This window comes from Neofelis nebulosa, chromosome 2 (assembly GCF_028018385.1).
Source record: "Neofelis nebulosa isolate mNeoNeb1 chromosome 2, mNeoNeb1.pri, whole genome shotgun sequence".
Classification (NCBI taxonomy): Eukaryota; Metazoa; Chordata; class Mammalia; order Carnivora; family Felidae; genus Neofelis; species Neofelis nebulosa.
In genome coordinates, this window is record NC_080783.1 from 96,194,012 (window position 1) to 96,212,809 (window position 18,798).

Below are 18,798 nucleotides of genomic sequence, written 5' to 3' on the forward strand. Positions count from 1 at the left end.
GTAGATACATTTACAACTCAAGTTAGATTTTATATATTTACTTTTTTAATGTTTGCTTTTGAAAGAGAGAGATAGAGAGAGAAAATGAGCAGGGGAGGGGCAGAGAGAGAGAGGGAGAAACCAATCAGAAGCAGGCTCCAGGCTCTGAGCTGTCAACACAAAACCCGACCTGGGGCTCGAACTCACAGACTGCCAGATCATGACCTGAGCCAAAGTTGGATGCTTAACCGACTGAGCCACCCAGGTGCCCCTTGAGTTAGATCTTACAAGAGAGAAAAGAAGTAATAAGATTACAGCAAAAACTAATAGGAGATTTAACACACAGATGCATGTATTTATGCATAACTGGTATAACTCTTTATAGTAACGTTCTACTCTTCTGAAAGAATAATGATGAGGCACTGTTACAGCCTCTTCTCTTGTGATTAATGTGAAGTGTTTTGCTCTAATGGATCACTGACATATAGAATTTCATGCTGTATTTTTCAGATAGTAAGTGCAATCAAAATTAAATGAGAAAAGTGCATAAGAAAGGTGAGCTTATCTCTGGATGATGGTGTTATGGGTGCTTTTCATTTTCTTCTTTATGCTAATCTGCACACAATGATTTTTTATAATGAATGTTTATTAATAGAATAATTTTTAAAGGAATGACATTATACAAGCATACATTTACTGAAGGTTTATAATAAGTGAAGGTCTCTGGGGAAAAAAACAAATAAGCTAGCATGCATTACATCATTTGAACCCCTCAAGAGCCCTGTGACACAGGGACCATCACCAGGTTACATGTGAGGAAATCAAGGCTCCAAGGGGTTGGGGACTTCCAGAGGTAAGCTCACCAGTGAGCTGCAGGGGTGGGTGACGAGTGCGGCCTGCCTCTCCCCTGACCGGGACACATTACAGCCATCCTTAAAGGTCAACCTTCATGGAGAACAGATAGCTGCTGAGTAGGGAAAGAGCCCTGAATGTGGAATTAGCCAAAATGAATTCTGTGCCCAGCTCTGCCAACAACTTGCATATAACCTTAAACCACTTGGGTTCTAAGTGTTCTCAACTACAAAATCAAGTAGTTGGCTCCACTGACCTCTTGTAATCCGACTGATTAAACTCTAAGATCTGGAAAAGATAATTTTACATCATCCAATGGGGCCAGTTGGTTATATATCCAAAGGATATAGTTGACTATGTATCTATTCATTTAATACACTGACTATACATATATAGGCACACACATATACATACATGCATTTGTCATACTGATGACATATCAAATCAATTTACTCATTAAGATATATACTTAAAAAAAAAAGGACTTCCCTATCCCACTCCCTACCCCACTCACTCCCCTTTCTCAAGTTTCAAAATGCCAATGAAAATGGTCAAAGATGTCTACACATCAGTAAGTGGTTTAGCTCTCCAGACTGGTCCTCTGCATGAAACACCTGAGCTGATTAATATTTTGGCCATACTGTTTGTTCAAAATGGTTGTGTATGGGGGACAGGTGAGGGAAAAAAGGATAAAAACAAAAGCTATACTCTCCTGGGAGCCAAGCACTAGGATAAGCACCTGATTACCTCATTTGGTCTTCAAATAATCCCTTGGGAAAGGCCACTTATCATGCCAGATGAAGACACAGAACAGGAAGGACCCACAGCTGAGGACTGATATGCCATCTGTCCTGCCCCAGAGCCTATGTGCTTCATCCCACGTGATGTGCACAGAAACCAGACCTCTGTGTCCTACACTCCTGCAAGCACGGTCTTCAATGTTAAAATATTATTTCCTAAATCTTTTATATAAAATCCTTCAAAACAAGTTTGCTCTGCTCCTACTGTGTGGCAAGTGCTATAAAAGCAATGAAAGCAGGAATGGCTCCCTGCTGGCAACTCTTGCCCCCAACGTCTGTTCTGTACAGCAAGAGTGATTGTTTTAAAGCCTAAATTGGATCACATCCTACGCTAACTCAAACCCTTCAGTGGCTTTCTCCTTGCACTTAGAATAAAACACAGAATTCATACTGAGATCCTATAGAATTTCACCTCAATCCTTACGGTGCCTGCCTCACTCCCCCTTCTCTACACATGAGACCATCCTGGCAAGTCCAAACAGAACATTCCTACCTCACACAGCTTGCCAGATTCATGTATATATATTGGGGGTGGGGGTGGGGGTGGGGGAAGGATACCCAGTTAAATCAAAATTTCAGATAATAATTTTTTTAAAGTACAAGTATGTCCCATGTCGTCTTTGTCACCTACTTATAGTTTTAAAAAAATTACTCTTTACCCAAAATTCAACTATCATTGAGTACCCTGTATTTTACCTGGTAACCCTCAGGACTTCGGCATTTACTATTCTTTCCATCTGAAACACTCTTCCTTCCAGAGAGTTCCATGTGTCAGTCCCTTACTTCCACACTATGCTCTAACTTCTCTTCAGAGAAGCCTTCCTGACCCACATACTTGGCCACTCTGTGTCCTTACTCTACTTTTTTTTTCCCCCTTGGAACACTCACTACTTGTGCAAATTATATTCACAGTTTGAGTGGTGAATAATTCAAAGACATGACTTGAGCACTAAAGATATTCATGAGGATATGCTTTTCCACGTATGTGGCATTTCCCCATTTTCATCACTTCATGAGAACCTTCCAACAATACAACCAAGGCAGGTGACACAGGCTTTCCCCTGATCTCAGTGAAGAAGAACGAGATGGAAAGCTATAGGCAACATAGGTAGTTGTATCCAGGCAGGCAATGGAGCCTCATGTGTTTTCTAGAATATGGTACTATTGCCCCCTATCAAGGGAGGCAGGAATGTTTTCAGCAAAAAGTTCCAATGTGCAAGAGGGAGCCAAGGGCTGAGCAATCCAACATAGTTCTCTGGTGGTTAGGGAAGGGTAAGAACTTAAACCAAAGCTACAGTAAGTATTCCACGTGCCAAAAACTAGTAAGGTGCTAAAGACAGCATGTCATAGAGTTTCAAAAATCCATCCCAAATCACTGCAGGAGAAGCAGCATCAATCTTCCTTCACACAGGAGAGGCAGCAAATGAATTCCTCTGCAGCCAACCACACGGAGACGCACTGACATGCTTCCTATGACCAACCAGCTGTCCCCAGGCATGCTTCCTGCTGTGCAAGGCCCAGTGGCAAACTGGACCCACTGGGCTGCATCTACACTTTGATAGCCAAAGGCACCCAATTTACACAAGTAGTCACATTCTAAACGCGGGTAGAGTTCCTCTTCTCTGTTCATAGGCAATTTTGCCTGAGGCATAGTTCCAGGCAAATAATGCTAAAGTGACAGTGAGAATAAAACATGGGCAAAAAAACTGTGCCTTCTAATAAAACTGGTCCATTCCATTCTAACCGTCCAATCTGAACCCCTGCAACGCCTCATACATCTAATATGAAAGAGTATTATCTTCAATTGTTAATAAGTGCTTGAAATACCCCTGGCTTCACATCTCAATGTTTTAACAGATTTTCAATGCTACAAATTTCACATTTTTCTCAAGGTTAGAAAGGTGATAGCTGGGAGAAGTTACTCAGAACAAATAAAACTTCTATTGCCTTTTTTTTAAAAAAGCCTTTAAATAAAATATTTCATTCAATAAATAAGTATGCCAGACACCATTATTTCTGTGAACAAGAGACAAAAATCTCCCCAGAGATTAATTTCCACGCACTTGTTTTTAATAATGGATGTTAGGGGCGCCTGGGTGGCTCAGTCCGTTAAGCATCCAACTCCGGCTCAGGTCATGATCTTGCGGTGGGTGAGTTCAAGCTCCATGTCGGGCTCTGTGCTGACAGCTCAGAGCCTGGAGCTGGCTTCAGAATCTGTGTCTCTCTCTCTCTGCCCCTCCCCTGCTCATGCTCTCTGTCTCTCAAAAAATAAATAAATGTTAAAAAAAATTAAAAAAAAATAATGGATGTTGATGGTCACCCCAGGACCTTTGAACTTATTGTTGCCACTGCCCACTTAACACCTCTGCCAGACATGTGCACCTCTTACTCTCTCACCTCCTTCAAATTGGTGCTCAAATATCATCCTGTCATCTTCTCAGTAGGGCATTTCCCTACTGGTCTATCTAAAACTGACACCATCAGAGCACCTGGCTCGTGTCAGTCGGTACAGCATGTGACTCTTGATCTTGGCGTTGTAAGTTCAAGCCCCACGATGGCTGTAGAGATTACTTAAAAATAAAACCTTAAAAAAATAAAATAAAACTGACACCATCATTCCTTGTAAGCACTTCTTAGTACCCTCTCCTGTTTTATTTTTCTCTACGGTACTTATTGCAATCTAAAAGATATATATTTTACTTTTGCTTTTGGCTGTCTTCCCCTATAAAACATAACCTTAATGAGGAATGTTCACCTTTCTGTTCATTGTTATATCCCCCAGCACCCAGCAAAACCCGAGAGCAATGAAGGCTTCTGGCACCCAAACTGTGCTCTCCTACTAACAGGAACGAGTGATTCTTGAAGAAACGGCCAATTTCAGGTCTAGGGTAGAAATTGTGTAGGATGAATCTGGAAGGTTTTGTCATACTAGATAAATAAAAACTATTAGTAACCATCAGAGTCATGTCAAAAGGATTCAGAAGACAATATTAATTGGCTCCCATTGGCCAAAGAAAGGGCAGTTTGAGAACCAGTAAGAAAATAATTGGAGTAGATTGAACATATCAAATATGTTTCAATCAATGACTTCATAATGATAAAACCAAAAAGCATACTAACAAAATACTGGCCCAATGGAAGATGTTAATAAACCAACAGAGACACAATGGTTCCTATATGAGCCACCTCTCCTGGCAACTACATACTAGAGGAGTGGTCACCTCTCCTCATCAAGTATTCCTGGTATATTAAGAAGGAACCCCTAATGAATTAATGAACCCAGGCGCCAACCATCAACAGGTGCTAACATCATAAAAACAGAGACACTGGGCACTGTGTGCCTCCTGAGAGAAGTAGACAATACCATCCATGGAGAAGTCTTGCAAAAAAAAAAAAAAAAAAAAAAAAAAAATTAAGTCTGACTCTGATCAAGTCTCAGACCTACCTATCAATTTACAGGAAATAAAGTGGGGAGAGAACCTGATTATACAATGACACAAGGATGTAATCATCAGAATTCAGAGTATAACAAACTAAGACAAATGAAGAAGTTTCTTAAAAACAAAACAAACAGAAAAAAAAGGGGGTGGGTAAAGAGATGGAAGGAAACCTAAAATTAAAAAGAGACTTTAGAGACACCAACAATTCTAATGTATGCTCACTGCTTGAAACCCAGTTCAAATAAATAACCTTTAATTTACAAGACTGCCTAGAAAATGCAAACACTAACCTGGGACTATATGATATTAAGGAATTATGTTAATTTTAGATATAAGATGGTATTATTATCAGTTACACTGGGAGTAGATTCAGGATTCCAAGGAGTCTTAAAGATGCATTTTGAAACATTCACAGATCCTAAGACCTTTGGATTTGCTTCAAAATAATGGACCAGCGGAGGGAGTAAATGAAATTGGCCATGAATTGACAACTGCTGAACTGAGTCATAGGTACATGGGACTTTGTTATACTCTTCTCTTTGGTATGTTTGAAATTTTCCACATTAAAAAAGTTCAAAACATAAAAATTTTACAGTGATTTTATTGGCATGCAATAGAAATGGCAGGAGACAGTATTGAAAAGTTGGCAAAACACAAATTGGAGGCGACTGCACTGAAGCCCTGTCTGACACATGGGTTTCAAGGAAGGAGCCAAGGGGTGTTGGTGTGGGGTTTGCCAGTCTTGGAATTTTCCCTTCTAATTTTTGTTAAGGCAGCAGGCAGAGCAAGAATTCTAAGCACAAATGATGTGGTATGTGAAGCTTACCAACAGGAGGTGTCACCAAGAAGATAAGCCTGGAGGAGTGTGGGGGAGTCTGAGCCCACAGAACCAACAGATCCATTAAGGTGACTGACAAACACTGAGCTGTAGACTCAGGAACTGTTTTTAAAAAATCAATTTTCTAAGGATGCGTTAGAATTCAGGTAATGAGAGCAGCGAAAACACACGGATGAAAAAGGTACCAGTAAAGGCTGAGCTCAAAAAGTAGAAAGAAGATCATAAATTTCTGCTACCTGCTTTACTGCCAAGAAATATTATCTCACAGAAAGGGGATTTCCCATCTCAAATGGTTACACGTTTAAAAGGTATGTGTTGGTATTCTCAGGCAACAGTCTAGTGATATTTTTAAAGAACTCCCTGACCTGTCCCAAAATGTTACTTATGTTTTTTCATTCAGGTTTTCTCCCGCAACCAAAACAGTCAATTCTTCATCGCTGCCCACTCTGACAAATTAGTCTATGCAACACCATTTCTAAGTTATCTCTAGCAGCCAACACAGCCCATAAATCCAAATCATTGTACTGGTTATTAGGATTTCATTTCATGCTCGCATTCACAAACATTTAAGCTTTCAACCTTTGCTGTTGGGCATTAATCTTGGCATTAATCAAGGGATTAAGTACGCTGAATTTAAACTCAAGGTTAATAGCATACTCAGCCAATATTAGTTTTACATATTGCCAAGGGAAAACAGAAAAAGGCAAAGACCTTTCTGCCTGTTGTTCGTGAAATAGAAGACACAGATTGATGAGTAAGGCATGAAATTGCTTCTTTTGTTCCTTCATGAAGGAGTCTCACACACCTACATACACACACATACACACACACTCATTAGTCCAGCCCAAATTGGCATTTGAAGCAACAGGCTTGTATAAATCCTAAGATCCAGCCATCGATCGCTGGGTAATTTGCTTATTTCCGAGCAACTATACATGCAAAGGCAACATAAGTATTTAAAAAAAAACAGCACAAACAAATTAAGAAGTCTAGAAGGGTATGATAGTTGCTAGTTGCTAGAATAACTGTGTAAAGAGAAGAAAAAAACTGTGTGGGTGTCAGGTATATCAGCATCATCTATCAATGTAATATCAAGAGAGGTAAAGAAATTCATTCCAAATTTCCTAAAATCTGTTAGCAGTAAAAGGCCCTGCAGAGAGCTAAGTTAATATACCTGAAACAATGACAGAGTAATTACTTTATAGAGCCTTGTCTCTATGAGGGGAATAGTTACATGGCTCGCAAAAACAGATACAGAAAATAAACTGCCCGATGATCTGGAAATGCAAAGCTGCCTAATGAATCATTCATTCACTGTCACCACTAGAAATGGCTGAGCACCTGGTTTTCATGAGTTACATCCTCAGGAGAATCAGTGCTGTTTCTCCTTTTGAGGGAGGGTATCAAAATTTTGAGTATTCATAAACTAGCAATGAAGATTCATTAATTCAAATTAGCTCAAATAGCCATATTTCAAACACAACAGGCTTGGAGCATAGAAGTGAATGCAAAGTCAAAGGTAGTAAATCACTTATTTACCTGAGTTCAGTTTTCCTTTGACATGAAGGGGCAACAGTAATGCCAAGTGCAGAAACACTAAGCACTTGACCACTCTGAGCCGCTCTGATTTGGCTATTACTCTGAGCGGGGGAGAGGTTTAAGTGAGGTTGTACATTTGAGGTGTCTGGCCTATAGTGGGGCTCAGTAATGTTTCATTCTTCTCCTACTGTCTTCTACCAAACAAGGGCAACACCAAACTCCTTACCACCACATCCAGTCCTTAGTCCAGTGTCAGACACATAGCAAGCATCTGTGGGAATAATGTGGGGAAATATTGATGGTTGCACTTTCTGGGATTTACTAAGAAAGACGTGTAGACTGCAAGTTAGTGAGGGTACAAGCACAAGTTTACAGCCCCATAATTCAGTGGAAGTTGGCACATGGAGACGACCCAGGGTAAGAAAAATGAAGGCAGAGTGCCACCTCCTAGGACCGGGCTGAATCTCAATGCCTCAATTCAACTGGTGACTGACCGTTGTTACTTCAAGTCCTTTTTTTTATCTGTCAAAGCTCTGAGGTTAAACACAGAGATAGAAGCCAGAACTGGCTCTTCAAGAAGGATTAAGAGGAAAAGTCACTGGTACATCTGTTGATCAAGTAAACAAATCAAATGAAGATGTCTGTCTTAATTGTCTTTCCAATTCCAAGAGAAACCTGGCATATGATATGTGGTTAAATTAAGTACCAAAAAAAAGAAGGAAGGTTTCAAGAAAGCAAGAGGGAAAACAAAACAAAAGCCGAGACCAGAAACCAGATGCTGTCCAGGATTTTTAAAATACTAGCACAGAATTAACTGGCTTTAAAAACCACCTCTAGCCATTTCAGATTAACGACGGCAGGGACGCAATGTTCTTCCACAGGGCCAGCTCACAGCTCCAATGCAAACACAAGGGCCATATGCAGAGAGAAGAAGTCACAGGGAATAGCTGAATTTCTACGTTACCAGAAGTCAAAGGATCTAAAATTAAATTAGAATGATGAATTAGAACCAGAAATTGGTTCTAATTATAAAACAAAATCGAGCTCCCACATAAAATGTCCCCATAACTGAACGCAAATAATGACACTATCAAAACCCATAAAAATGCCGACCGTGTTTACTGAACGTCATCCATCTGCCCGGCTCTATTCTAACCATGTTCCCATATACACTCAGGAATCCTCACAGTAGGATCCTTTAAAGACAAAATTAAAATTACTACTTTTGAAAGGCAGTATTTGCCATCCAAGAGGCCACAGTGGTGAAATTCTTCTCCAGCTCTTAAAGAGTATCTATTAAGATGCTATGATAAAACGCATTTTTTTTTTTTTAAAGGCCAGAATTCCAAGGTTATTTTCAGATTTAAACTAAAAGGGTTTCCTGGTTCTCTCCCCAGGGAAATTCTCTCCACCCTGTCCAGGCTCCACCACCTGCCTCCATTCTTCCTCTTCCATTAGACTCTTAATGAATGCATACCATGGTGCCAAGAAAACTCCTTCTCACCAATTGCTGACATTCAATGAATATAAGGGAGGTTCAGTAAGTGCTCACTGAACTGAATTCAGATGAACAAAACAAAAGCCTGATCATCTGCGTAAGAAGAGTGAGGTAAAGGTTAATAAAGCACCAATCCACACCTTGGAAAGGGAAAAAATAGTTACAGGTTCTGCAATGAAACACCTGGGCTCCAGTATTAAGACTACATTGGGGCGCCTGGGTGGCTCAGTCGGTTGAGCTCCGGTCATGATACCTCGGTGCTTAAGTTCAAGCCCCACATCAGGTTTGCCACGGTCAGTGCAGAGCCCACTCCTGATCCTCTGTCCCCCTGTCTCTGCCCCTCCCCTACTTACACTCTCTCAAAAAAAAAAAAAAAAAAAAAGTTAAAAAAAGAATATATGATTCATCACATCTTTGCACAGCCCAGTCTGTCCCACACTCATCAGAACCTCACTTTTCTCTCACCTTATCGACATCCTTCCTTCACTGTGAGTTGGGTTGCATGGCAGTTTCAATGGAAGGGAACTGGGTCACCAATAATCTCAGTCCCTTTCCATCTGGACTGTTCTTCCACACCTTCCCAGCTCTGGCTCAGGAGATGGAGGGAAGGCTGACATGGGAGGTAATGCTCTACCTGTAACTCAGTAGCACACCCAACATGCAAACTCTCAGAAAGGCAGGAAATTAGCCCCACCTGTCAATCAGGGAGCACAGCTGGACTCTGGCTGAATTCTATCAAGTGGAAAGAGGAAGGCAACTTTTGAAAATTAAACTGAATGAGGAACCTTTTCCTCAGGGCTAGAAAGGGGCTTCTAAATTGACTTCTCACTGGAGCACAGGTTCACCCAAGACCCCACGCCTTACTCCTCTGGAGAAAGAGATGAGAAGGTGGGGCACAGGCCACCTCAGCCAAAAACACGCTCAAATGCTACAGAATTAATTTGCCGGCAGTCTGCTAATAGGAGCATCACACAACCAACTCTCTGGGCTTTTAATTTCCGAGAGGTATTTTAACTATCATTAGCTCTGATGCTTCTTATGATGGCCATGGGGTGGCCATGGTGTGACCATGTAAAAAAAAAAAAGTCTCATGGGGTGGCCATGGTGTGACCATGTAAAAAAGAAGAAAAAAAGGTCTAAGTGGATCTTAAAAAGGAAAGGGACATAAAGTAAAGAGACACACTGCACAGAATTCAGGGCCATAGGCCCTGTGGCAATACTGGTTTGGCCTCCATCCCCCAAAGCTGTTCCCTGTCACCCCGTGACACAGAAGAGAGGTGCCTGAGTCCCACATGAAAGACTATGTCATTTAGGCTCAAAACGGAGGCATTCTCCTTCTTGTGTGGTAGCATCATGGAGCTGTTATTATGGCAATAGCACACGCAAGGGCACATCCTCTGAAATTAGACAGCACCCAGTTCCCAAGCCCCTCGGGCTGCATTTGTCCATGAAGCGTGGAGGAGAAGCCAGCTTTTGATCCCCTACTCAGTTCTTCCCCTGTACTTGTCCCCATATGGTCCTGACTCTACCCCACCTCCCTCCAGGGTGACATGAGAATCATCAAAGCCTGGGACAAATTTCAGATGGTCTGTAAAATGTCCTGCAACACTTAAAAAAAAGAAAATAAGCTGCAATTTAAATTCAAGGGTAGAAATGGAAAAGAAGCTCAGGCTGGAAATAACTCAGCCTGTAAGCAAATTGCTAACTCAGCCAAAAAGCCCAGGAAAAAATGCTCAACATCATTGATCATCAATGAAATGCAAACCAGGGGCGCCTGGCTGGCTTAGTCGGTTGAGCATCCCTTTCAGCTCAGGTCATGATTTCATGGTTCATGGGATCGAGCCCTGCATCAGAGTCTATGCTGACAGCATGGAGCCTACTTGAGATTGTCTCTCTCCCTCTTTCTTTGCCCCTTCCCTGCACACACACTCACACACATACACACACTCTCGCATGCACACACACTCTCAAAACAAATAAATAAACTTTAAAAATTTTTAAAAGAAAATGCAAACCAAAGCTACAATGAGTTACCACTTCACATCCATTAGCACAGTTACTTCAAAAAACAGAAAACAACAAGGGCTGGAAAGGATGTGAAGACACAGAAGCCTCATGCCTTGCTGGTGGGAATGTAAATGGAGCAACCACTTTGGAGAAGTGTCGTGGTTCCTCAATAAAATAAAAACAGAATTACCATATGATTCAGCCATTCCACTTCTGGATATACACCCCAAAAAAAATGAAAGCAGGGTCTCAAAGACTGAGATGTACAGCCATGTTCATAGCAGCATTATTCACAAGTGCTAGAAGGTAGAAGCAACCCAAATATCCATCAATGGATAAATGGATAAGCAAAATGTGGTATATAACATAATGTGGTATTATTCAGCTTTAAAAAAAGAAGGAAAGCCTAACATATGCTATAATAAGACACGGATGAATCTTGAGTTCATGATGCGTAGATAAGGCACTCACAGAAAGGGAAATACTGTATAATTATATGAATAATGAGAGTAGTCACAAGCAGAGTAGTCACAAGTCAAATTAGAATGGTTGTTTCCAGGGACAGGAGGGAGACGGAATGGGGAGTCATTGTTTAATGGGTAGAGTTTCAGGTTTGCAAGATGACGTGTTCAGAAGGTGGATGGTGGTGATGGTTGCATCGTAATATGAATATACTTAATTCCACTGACCTATACACTTAATGGTCAAGATGGCAAATTTTATGTTACATGTATTAGACTAGATTGTTTATTTTTATTTTTTTAATTTTTTTAAATTTTTTTATTTTTTTACTTTGAGAGAGAGAGAGGGAGGAAGGGAGAGGGGCAGGGGGAGAGGGGGAGAATCTCAAGCAGGCTCAGCATGGAGCCCCACAATGGGGCTTGATCCCATGACCCTGGGATCATGACCTGAAACAAAACCAAGAGTCAGATGCTCAATCAGCTGAGCCATCCGGGTGCCCCTATTTTACTAGATTGTTTTTAACTGAGGAAAGAAAATGTAAATAGCTACATTAGCCCGGGTTTTTTTTTTTTTTTTTTTTTTTTTTTCCTCAAGGGAAAAAAAATCACCCTATTAAAGAGCAGGGAACAACAGGTCCACCATGTAAAAACAATACACAAATTTCAGGCTGTACAATAGGCTCACCACTTATTTCCACACCCTGAAGCCAAAGAAGCAACTCACCTCACTGAGGTAAATAAAGAAAGAGCAGGTGGACCCATCCACTCCGTAGTCTGCGTAGCAGGGATCCGAGCGCCACATATCTTTCATCCACTGAAACAACAAGAACCCGGTAAGGACATCTACAAGCAGACTGCGTTCGGTGGCCCTGTACATCCCATGACAGAGAAGGCTATGAAGGGCAAGGAGAAGTGAATGGCTCAGACGGGCCTGAGGTTCATTGTCAGTGAGCTGAGGTCAGGACAACAGATGCCCAGTTTTCCAGATGAATCACAGGTAGACGCTGGCTTGAGCTGGGCCTTAGCAGAGGTGTGCAGGGTAGAGGAAGGCCGTGAGACCACCAGGCAGTAAAGCCCAGGACAGGCAGTGGCCAGGAGAGTTTTATCAAGAGCAACTGCCTAATCAAAACCCCTTTCGCCCAGAGAGCTACAGTTGCATAAGCCACAGGACAGGTCCTGGAACAGACAGTGTGAATGAGAGCAGGCGTGCAAGGTGTGCATGGCATGTGTGAGTCCCACAGAGGAACCATGTTAATGCTTCTGGGGTTTGCGCTCACCATCCTAAGCATACACTGGAACCAAGACTTTTCTCTGAAAACTAGTGAGTAGGGTTGTGGTCTCCCTCAGGGCAGGCCATATAAAAAGAACTTTTAAAAAAAAAATCCTAAGAGTGAAAGAGTGTCCAAATGTCTCAGGTTACTCAGCTGCAAATGCAAATGTGACATTTAAATCACAATCTGGAGAACTCGTGGCAGGGGGGCCTGGGGACTGGGGGAGAGGGAAGTTGGGCTCTATATAATGGCAGCTCCTTGTCAATGGCCCTTGAAGGATCACCTGCTGGAGGCTGGGAAAGCCAGGGGGAGGCAGCTTCAAAGACACAGCAGGAGCCCAAAGTGGCCCAGGCTCTTTCACTCTGACCAGTTAGAGCCATTGTGGACTGACCCCATGAAGTTGGCATAAGCACACAAGGGTTGTCATGGCCACAGCCCCAAACTGGCAGAATTGAGGCATCCCTTCGATGACTCCCTTAAAGGGCTTGCTTGCCATCTGTATTGCTGGGGAGTTAGAGAGAGGGGAGGGGAGGAGAAGGAAGAGGGTGTTAGTGAAGAAAAAAGGTGAAGGGAATGAATAAACATTACTTGGGCCTTACCTTGATTTTCCCCTCGCAGTGGGGGTAGCCATCCATAGGAGGCAATACACATTTTTCTTGAGCTCCATTAATGATATCTGCAAAGATGAAATAGAACAAAGGATACCATGAAGTTTATGAAACACAAACCTACCATCTTTGTAAGCAATGGGCAGGGAAGGAAACAGAAACAGGAAGTCTATACTGGGAGCCATGCTCTGAACTGTGGAAGCTCTCCAGCTGCCAATAGGTCCAGCTGGTCTGCAGTGAGGACCTGGCCCAAGAACAGCCCACCTGTAGGATGGCCAGAGACCTATGATGCATGTGGCCCAGCCTGAACGGGTGAGCTACACCAATCAGAGGGTTTGCTTGGAAATTTGCAACTTGGTAAGAGAAACCAAACAAGTGGAGAGCAGGAGATGAAGCCATGAGATTGGGAGGGACCACCAGGGCCATGTCAGGCTGTGCAGACAAACTGAGGTCAGGAATACCTTCATGACATGTGCTTGAGCTGAGAAGCTGGCAAAAAATAGGCAAATAGAACGGTAGTACAGAGGAGGAGAAAGCAACCAGACACATCAGCAAGGTACAGCATCTTCTGGACGTGGTTCTTACATTTCTGCAAAGATCTCCTTATGCTTCAAATATTTCCTCACAATAAACTCCCTTTCTATTAGCTGGCTCTAGGGGATTCCTATTCCTTTTGATGACAAGAGTCAGAACAAAAAAGAACGCCTTTAAAAAGCTTACTGTTTAGTGGTGGACCACAGACAAACAAGTAAACCACTGAACAACAGTGTAATAGACATTATGTTGGGGTGGGCCAAGGGAAGGACACCCACCCCAGTCTCTAGGGTCAAAGACGACTTCCTGGATCTAGTGACATCTTAGTGGAGATAGGAAGATGAAGCAGGAGTATGCCAGGTGAAGGGGCAAGGTAGAGATGGTGTTCAAGGAACAGGCTCCAAATGCAAGGATGCACACTGAGTGGAATGCAGAAATGGGAGGTACTGAGTGGTCAGAAAGGAAATCAGGCAGGGCCCAAACCAGAAAGACTTCAAGCAAGCACCCTGATAAAGACTATTTATTTTTCAAGTGTTTATTTTTGAGAGAGAGAGAGAGAGAGAGAGAGATTGAGTGAGCAAGCGAGCAGGGGGAGGGGCAAAAAGAAAGGGGGACAGAGGATCCAAAGTGGGCTCTGTGCTGACAGCAGACAGCCCATTGTGGGGCTGGAACTCATGAACCACAAGATCATAACCTGAGCCAAAGTCAGATGCTTAATGGACAGAGCCGCCCAGGCGTCCCTGCCCTGATAAAGACTTTAAGCTGAGGGAAGGGAAGGGCAGGGCACTGAAGGCTTCTAAGAAAGGAATAGTTAAGATCAGCCTTATGTTTAGGAATGATCATTTTAGCTGGAAACTGGGACAGCTCTAAAACTACATGTTTCTCTTTGAGGACCAACTGTATTTTCCAGACACGTTTGGAAAATGCCACAATTACTTATGGCTGACAATTTTCTGTTCAAAGTACTAATGAGAAATTAGATCCCAAACTACAGTATTGTTTGACAGTGTTATTCAATGTTGGTGGCTGCTGGGGCTAAAACAGAAATTGTACCTGTCCCTTGAAAATTAGTTCCTCTGACAGTCTGAAACAGATTCTTCACCTCTTGATTCAGTGTTCTCATCACCATTCCACCCGCCACCTGGATAACTACAGCATAAAATCAATACCCTCCTCATGGACTGGAGGCAGTGTCATTTAGTAGTGAACATGGCCGATACTTAGCTTGTCAGAGCCTCTGTTTCTCCGTCTGTAGCACTGAAATAACTACCATTATTTCATCCAGCTCTTATTAAGTAAGCTAATATTTGTGCAAAGTCTAGTCTGGCACTCCCAACAGCTGACTCTCGCCACAGACCACAGTGCGTGCTTAAAAAGTTGGCATTCGCTATATAATTCCATGCCACTTATACTCTATCTAAGAAAGCAATATTTCAAAAGCACGGATCTTCTAGAAACGCATTCTCTGCGTTTTTGAGATAAATGCAGGCTTGAGGTGGTACATCTCCCTATAGCTCTCCTCCTTTCTCACTTGTAAGGGGACAGCCAGCCTCAGAAACCACTAACAAATGCCTCACCAAAGGACAGAGGCACTTTTCAGTGACTACTTATCCTATTTTTGTCTCTGATTTTGCTTGGTAACGTTTACCAAGCAAATAAATAGCACAGGATCCAAGACAGCAGAAGTCTGAAACAGCTGGGGGTCGGGGCAATCAGACATTTAGAGGGATGATTACGGAGAAATTCCCCCCTTCTTTCACACACTATAAGCATTACACCAGTTCCAGACATCCAGAGCCAGAAATTATGGAAGCTAGAGTCTATAGAGTTAGAGGTATGGTACCATGGAGTGAACAGAAATCACCAGATGGTAACATAAACCAACAGGTCCACGAAGGCCTGCAAGGAAAGCCTGGTTGCTGACAGTGTGGGTCCTTTCCATAAAGAGTTTCAAGGAATAACAATATGTTATGCCAACGGTTGGCAAACCTTTTCTCCAAAGTACCAGAGAGTAAATATTTGAGGCTTGGCAGGCCACACTGTCTCTGCCACAACTATGCCACTGTGGATTATAACAGGAAAGCAACCACATATAATAGGAAAATGAATGGGCGTGGCTGTATTCCAATAAAACTTTGTTTTCAAAAACAGGCACAGACCCCTATATTTGCTATGCCAAGACAGTCACAAAATGAGGATCCTAGTTGCTGCAAAGATCTGATGAAATGACTTTTTTGAGGACTCCTGCAGACACTCCTCTGCCCCTACCCTTTCACCACCTGGTTAAAGCCCCGCCCTTGAAGACCCAGCTCAAGATTCACCCACGGAAGAATTAGGCCCAATCCCTCCTTCCCATGCCAAACCAGAATTTAGTTAGGATTTAGTGCTGCCTCCCTCTCAAGTCTCTCTCACAGCAGTGAGTGATCTCGTTCTTTCCTCCACATGTGCCCACTTGCCTCCTAGGATGTAAGGCAGTGATGGGAAGGTTATGTCTCCATGCCCCATCACCAGGCACTCAGTAAGTGCCGGCTGACTGAATAAACACACCTGCTGCACCTGCTTCACCTCTCCCCGCTGACTCTTCAGCTCCCGGACAACCAGACTGAGCAGAGACCTGTGCTGGAGCAGCGTTTTTCCTTCTCTTCCACCTGGCAGTTCGTCAACTAATCCATAAGGGTTTTCTTTGCAATTCCATTAATTTATGACGGGTTTTCTATTTAGTTACAGAGTGACGAGTTTGCATAAGCAATGCCGTCCAGAAGTGGAGTTAAATGGCTTTAGGCTCTGGGGTTGGAGGGATCCATGAAAGGAAGAAATAGAAAGTGCAGGCCTTCCCAGGGAGGGATGGAGCTACTCCCTAAATCCAACCACCAGTAACCTGACTCCCAGGAAACTGAGCACAACCCCCCATCACCTCCCAGGTCCTAAGGGGTCTCAGCACATCTAAGAGGAAAGCTCCCCGTTTTGTTTCGATCACAAAGACGAAAACTCATTCAATGACATTTTTTATTAGTCTGTACACAGAAGACACTGCGACCTAGAGAAAGACCCTGCAATATAAGGTTGGTTAAAAAACAAAAATTCAGGTCAAAAATGGTTAATGTTACCGCTTTTCAGGGGAGATTTAGCTTACTATATATTAAGCACTTTCAAAAAAGGGACTGGATTCTGCCACAGTATGTTACCGGAAGCTTCTTCTCTCTGACATTCACCTGATGTTCTTTCTCCCAGTGTCAAATTTTTTCATGGTAAAAGGGCAAGGGGAAAAGAAAGATGATAACGTAAGCAAAGAAGCTCAGCTCTTACTACTGTTCAGGATTCAGTTTCATCCCTTACCCTCCCAAACCAGCCCAAGTGTGTCTTTCACCAAAGACTTCACCTCAGCACTGACCATATAGCATTGTCAACCAGGTATTACACAAAAGGCAGACAGCCTAGGCGTGAAAATTGTGTTGTTTTATCAGTCACCTGGACCCACACAGTACAGCAGGGGCTTGGATATTGGGTTTAACCTAAGAAAACACTTTTCTTGGGGCATCTGGGTGGCTCAGTCAGTTAAGTATCCAACTTCGGCTCAGGTCATGATCTTACAGCTCATTGAGTTCCAACCCTACAATGAGCTCTGGGCTGACACCTGGGAGCCTGGAGCCTGCTTCAGATTCTGTGTCTCCTTCCCTCTCTGCCCCTCCCTGGTTCACACTCTGTCTCTCTCAAAAATAAACAAACATCAAGAAAAAAAGAAAACCCTGGGTGCCTGGGTGGCTCAGTCAGTTAAGCATCCGACTTCGGCTCAGGTCATGATCTCACAGTTTGTGAGTCAGAGCCTCGCTTCGTGCTCTGTGCTGACAGCTCAGAACCTTGAGCCTGCTTCGGATACTGTGTCTCCTTCTATCTCTGCCCTTCCCTAACTTGTGCTCTCTGTCTCTCAAAAAGAAATAAATGTAAAAAACAATTTTTTTAAAAAAAGAAAAGAAAAAAACCCTTTTCTTATGCTCAAAGATGCTCACCACTCAGGAGCAACACGTGTGCAGGAGGAACAGAAGTGGCAAAAGAGGTCATAAACACACACAGAGCAGGTGTCCCTGTCAAGTGTGGAGTCAAGTTCTCCGTGACAGTCCCCACATAGGCATATACGCTGAGGGAGAGATGTGCTGAAACAGTAGCACTTTCAATAAATACATGGAAGCAACAGAGACAGAGAGATAGAATCAGACACACTGAGGATTTTTACTCCTGCTTGCCTGCCTCTGAGGAAGGAAGGAGGGCACAGACAGGCTCAGAGATAGTTGAGGACAGAAATAGGTGATGTAGGAAATGAAAATGGGTGCTAACTTCCCCGGAGGTATCACCTGCCTTCCTAAGGTGCTGGCACATACATGGTTACATTTTATACTAACCACAGCCTCCTGAAAAGGAAGGCAGTGACCTCATCTTATAGCTTGGAAAGGGGAAACTTTAAAATCCTCAGCACATACCTCCAAACTCAGCCCACAGTCACCAGGACTGTCTCTCAAACGCCTGCTGCCTGCCACGTGCTGAAATGTCAAAGCTGTATCCCTACAAGACATGGGCTGCGCCCTCACGGTGTGGGGGTGGAGGGTCCTCATATGACAGAGCAAGATACACGTTAGCTGAGCCAGCCCCCCGGAAAGCAGGATAGGCCCCTCAGTGCTTTGGCCCAGTGCCCAACACAGCACCTGGCACACTGCCAGATGCACAGAACTCTTCTCAACAAACGGATGGACGGATATAACAAAGGAGTGAAAAGCTCAAGTTCCAGAGAAGGGAGTAAGAGAGACAGAAGAAAGGGGGTAGGAGATCCTCATGTCTAGTAACTGTACCAAGCATTTCAAGTTCTGGATTACACATCAATAGAGGCAAAGGAATTTGGGTTTGATGTAAGGAAAAATGGCAGGAAGGTGCAGCAATCAAAGAAGAGTCATTTCAGACGCATGGAGCAGGACATGGCCT

General features: G+C 43.0%; 1 protein-coding gene across 6 annotated transcripts in view; it reads right to left on the minus strand.

The window, feature by feature from the left end:
• The window catches only part of MGAT5 (alpha-1,6-mannosylglycoprotein 6-beta-N-acetylglucosaminyltransferase), a 337,157-nt gene that overhangs the window by 127,510 nt on the left and 190,849 nt on the right, over positions 1–18,798 (minus strand). For all 6 annotated transcript variants that reach the window (XM_058694949.1, XM_058694940.1, XM_058694923.1 and 3 more), the window contains 2 exons: positions 13,285–13,361; positions 12,139–12,228 (listed from right to left, as the gene is read on the minus strand). In XM_058694949.1, coding sequence (XP_058550932.1) covers positions 12,139–12,228; positions 13,285–13,361 — 167 coding nt within the window. The remainder of the gene's footprint in view (positions 1–12,138; positions 12,229–13,284; positions 13,362–18,798) is intronic.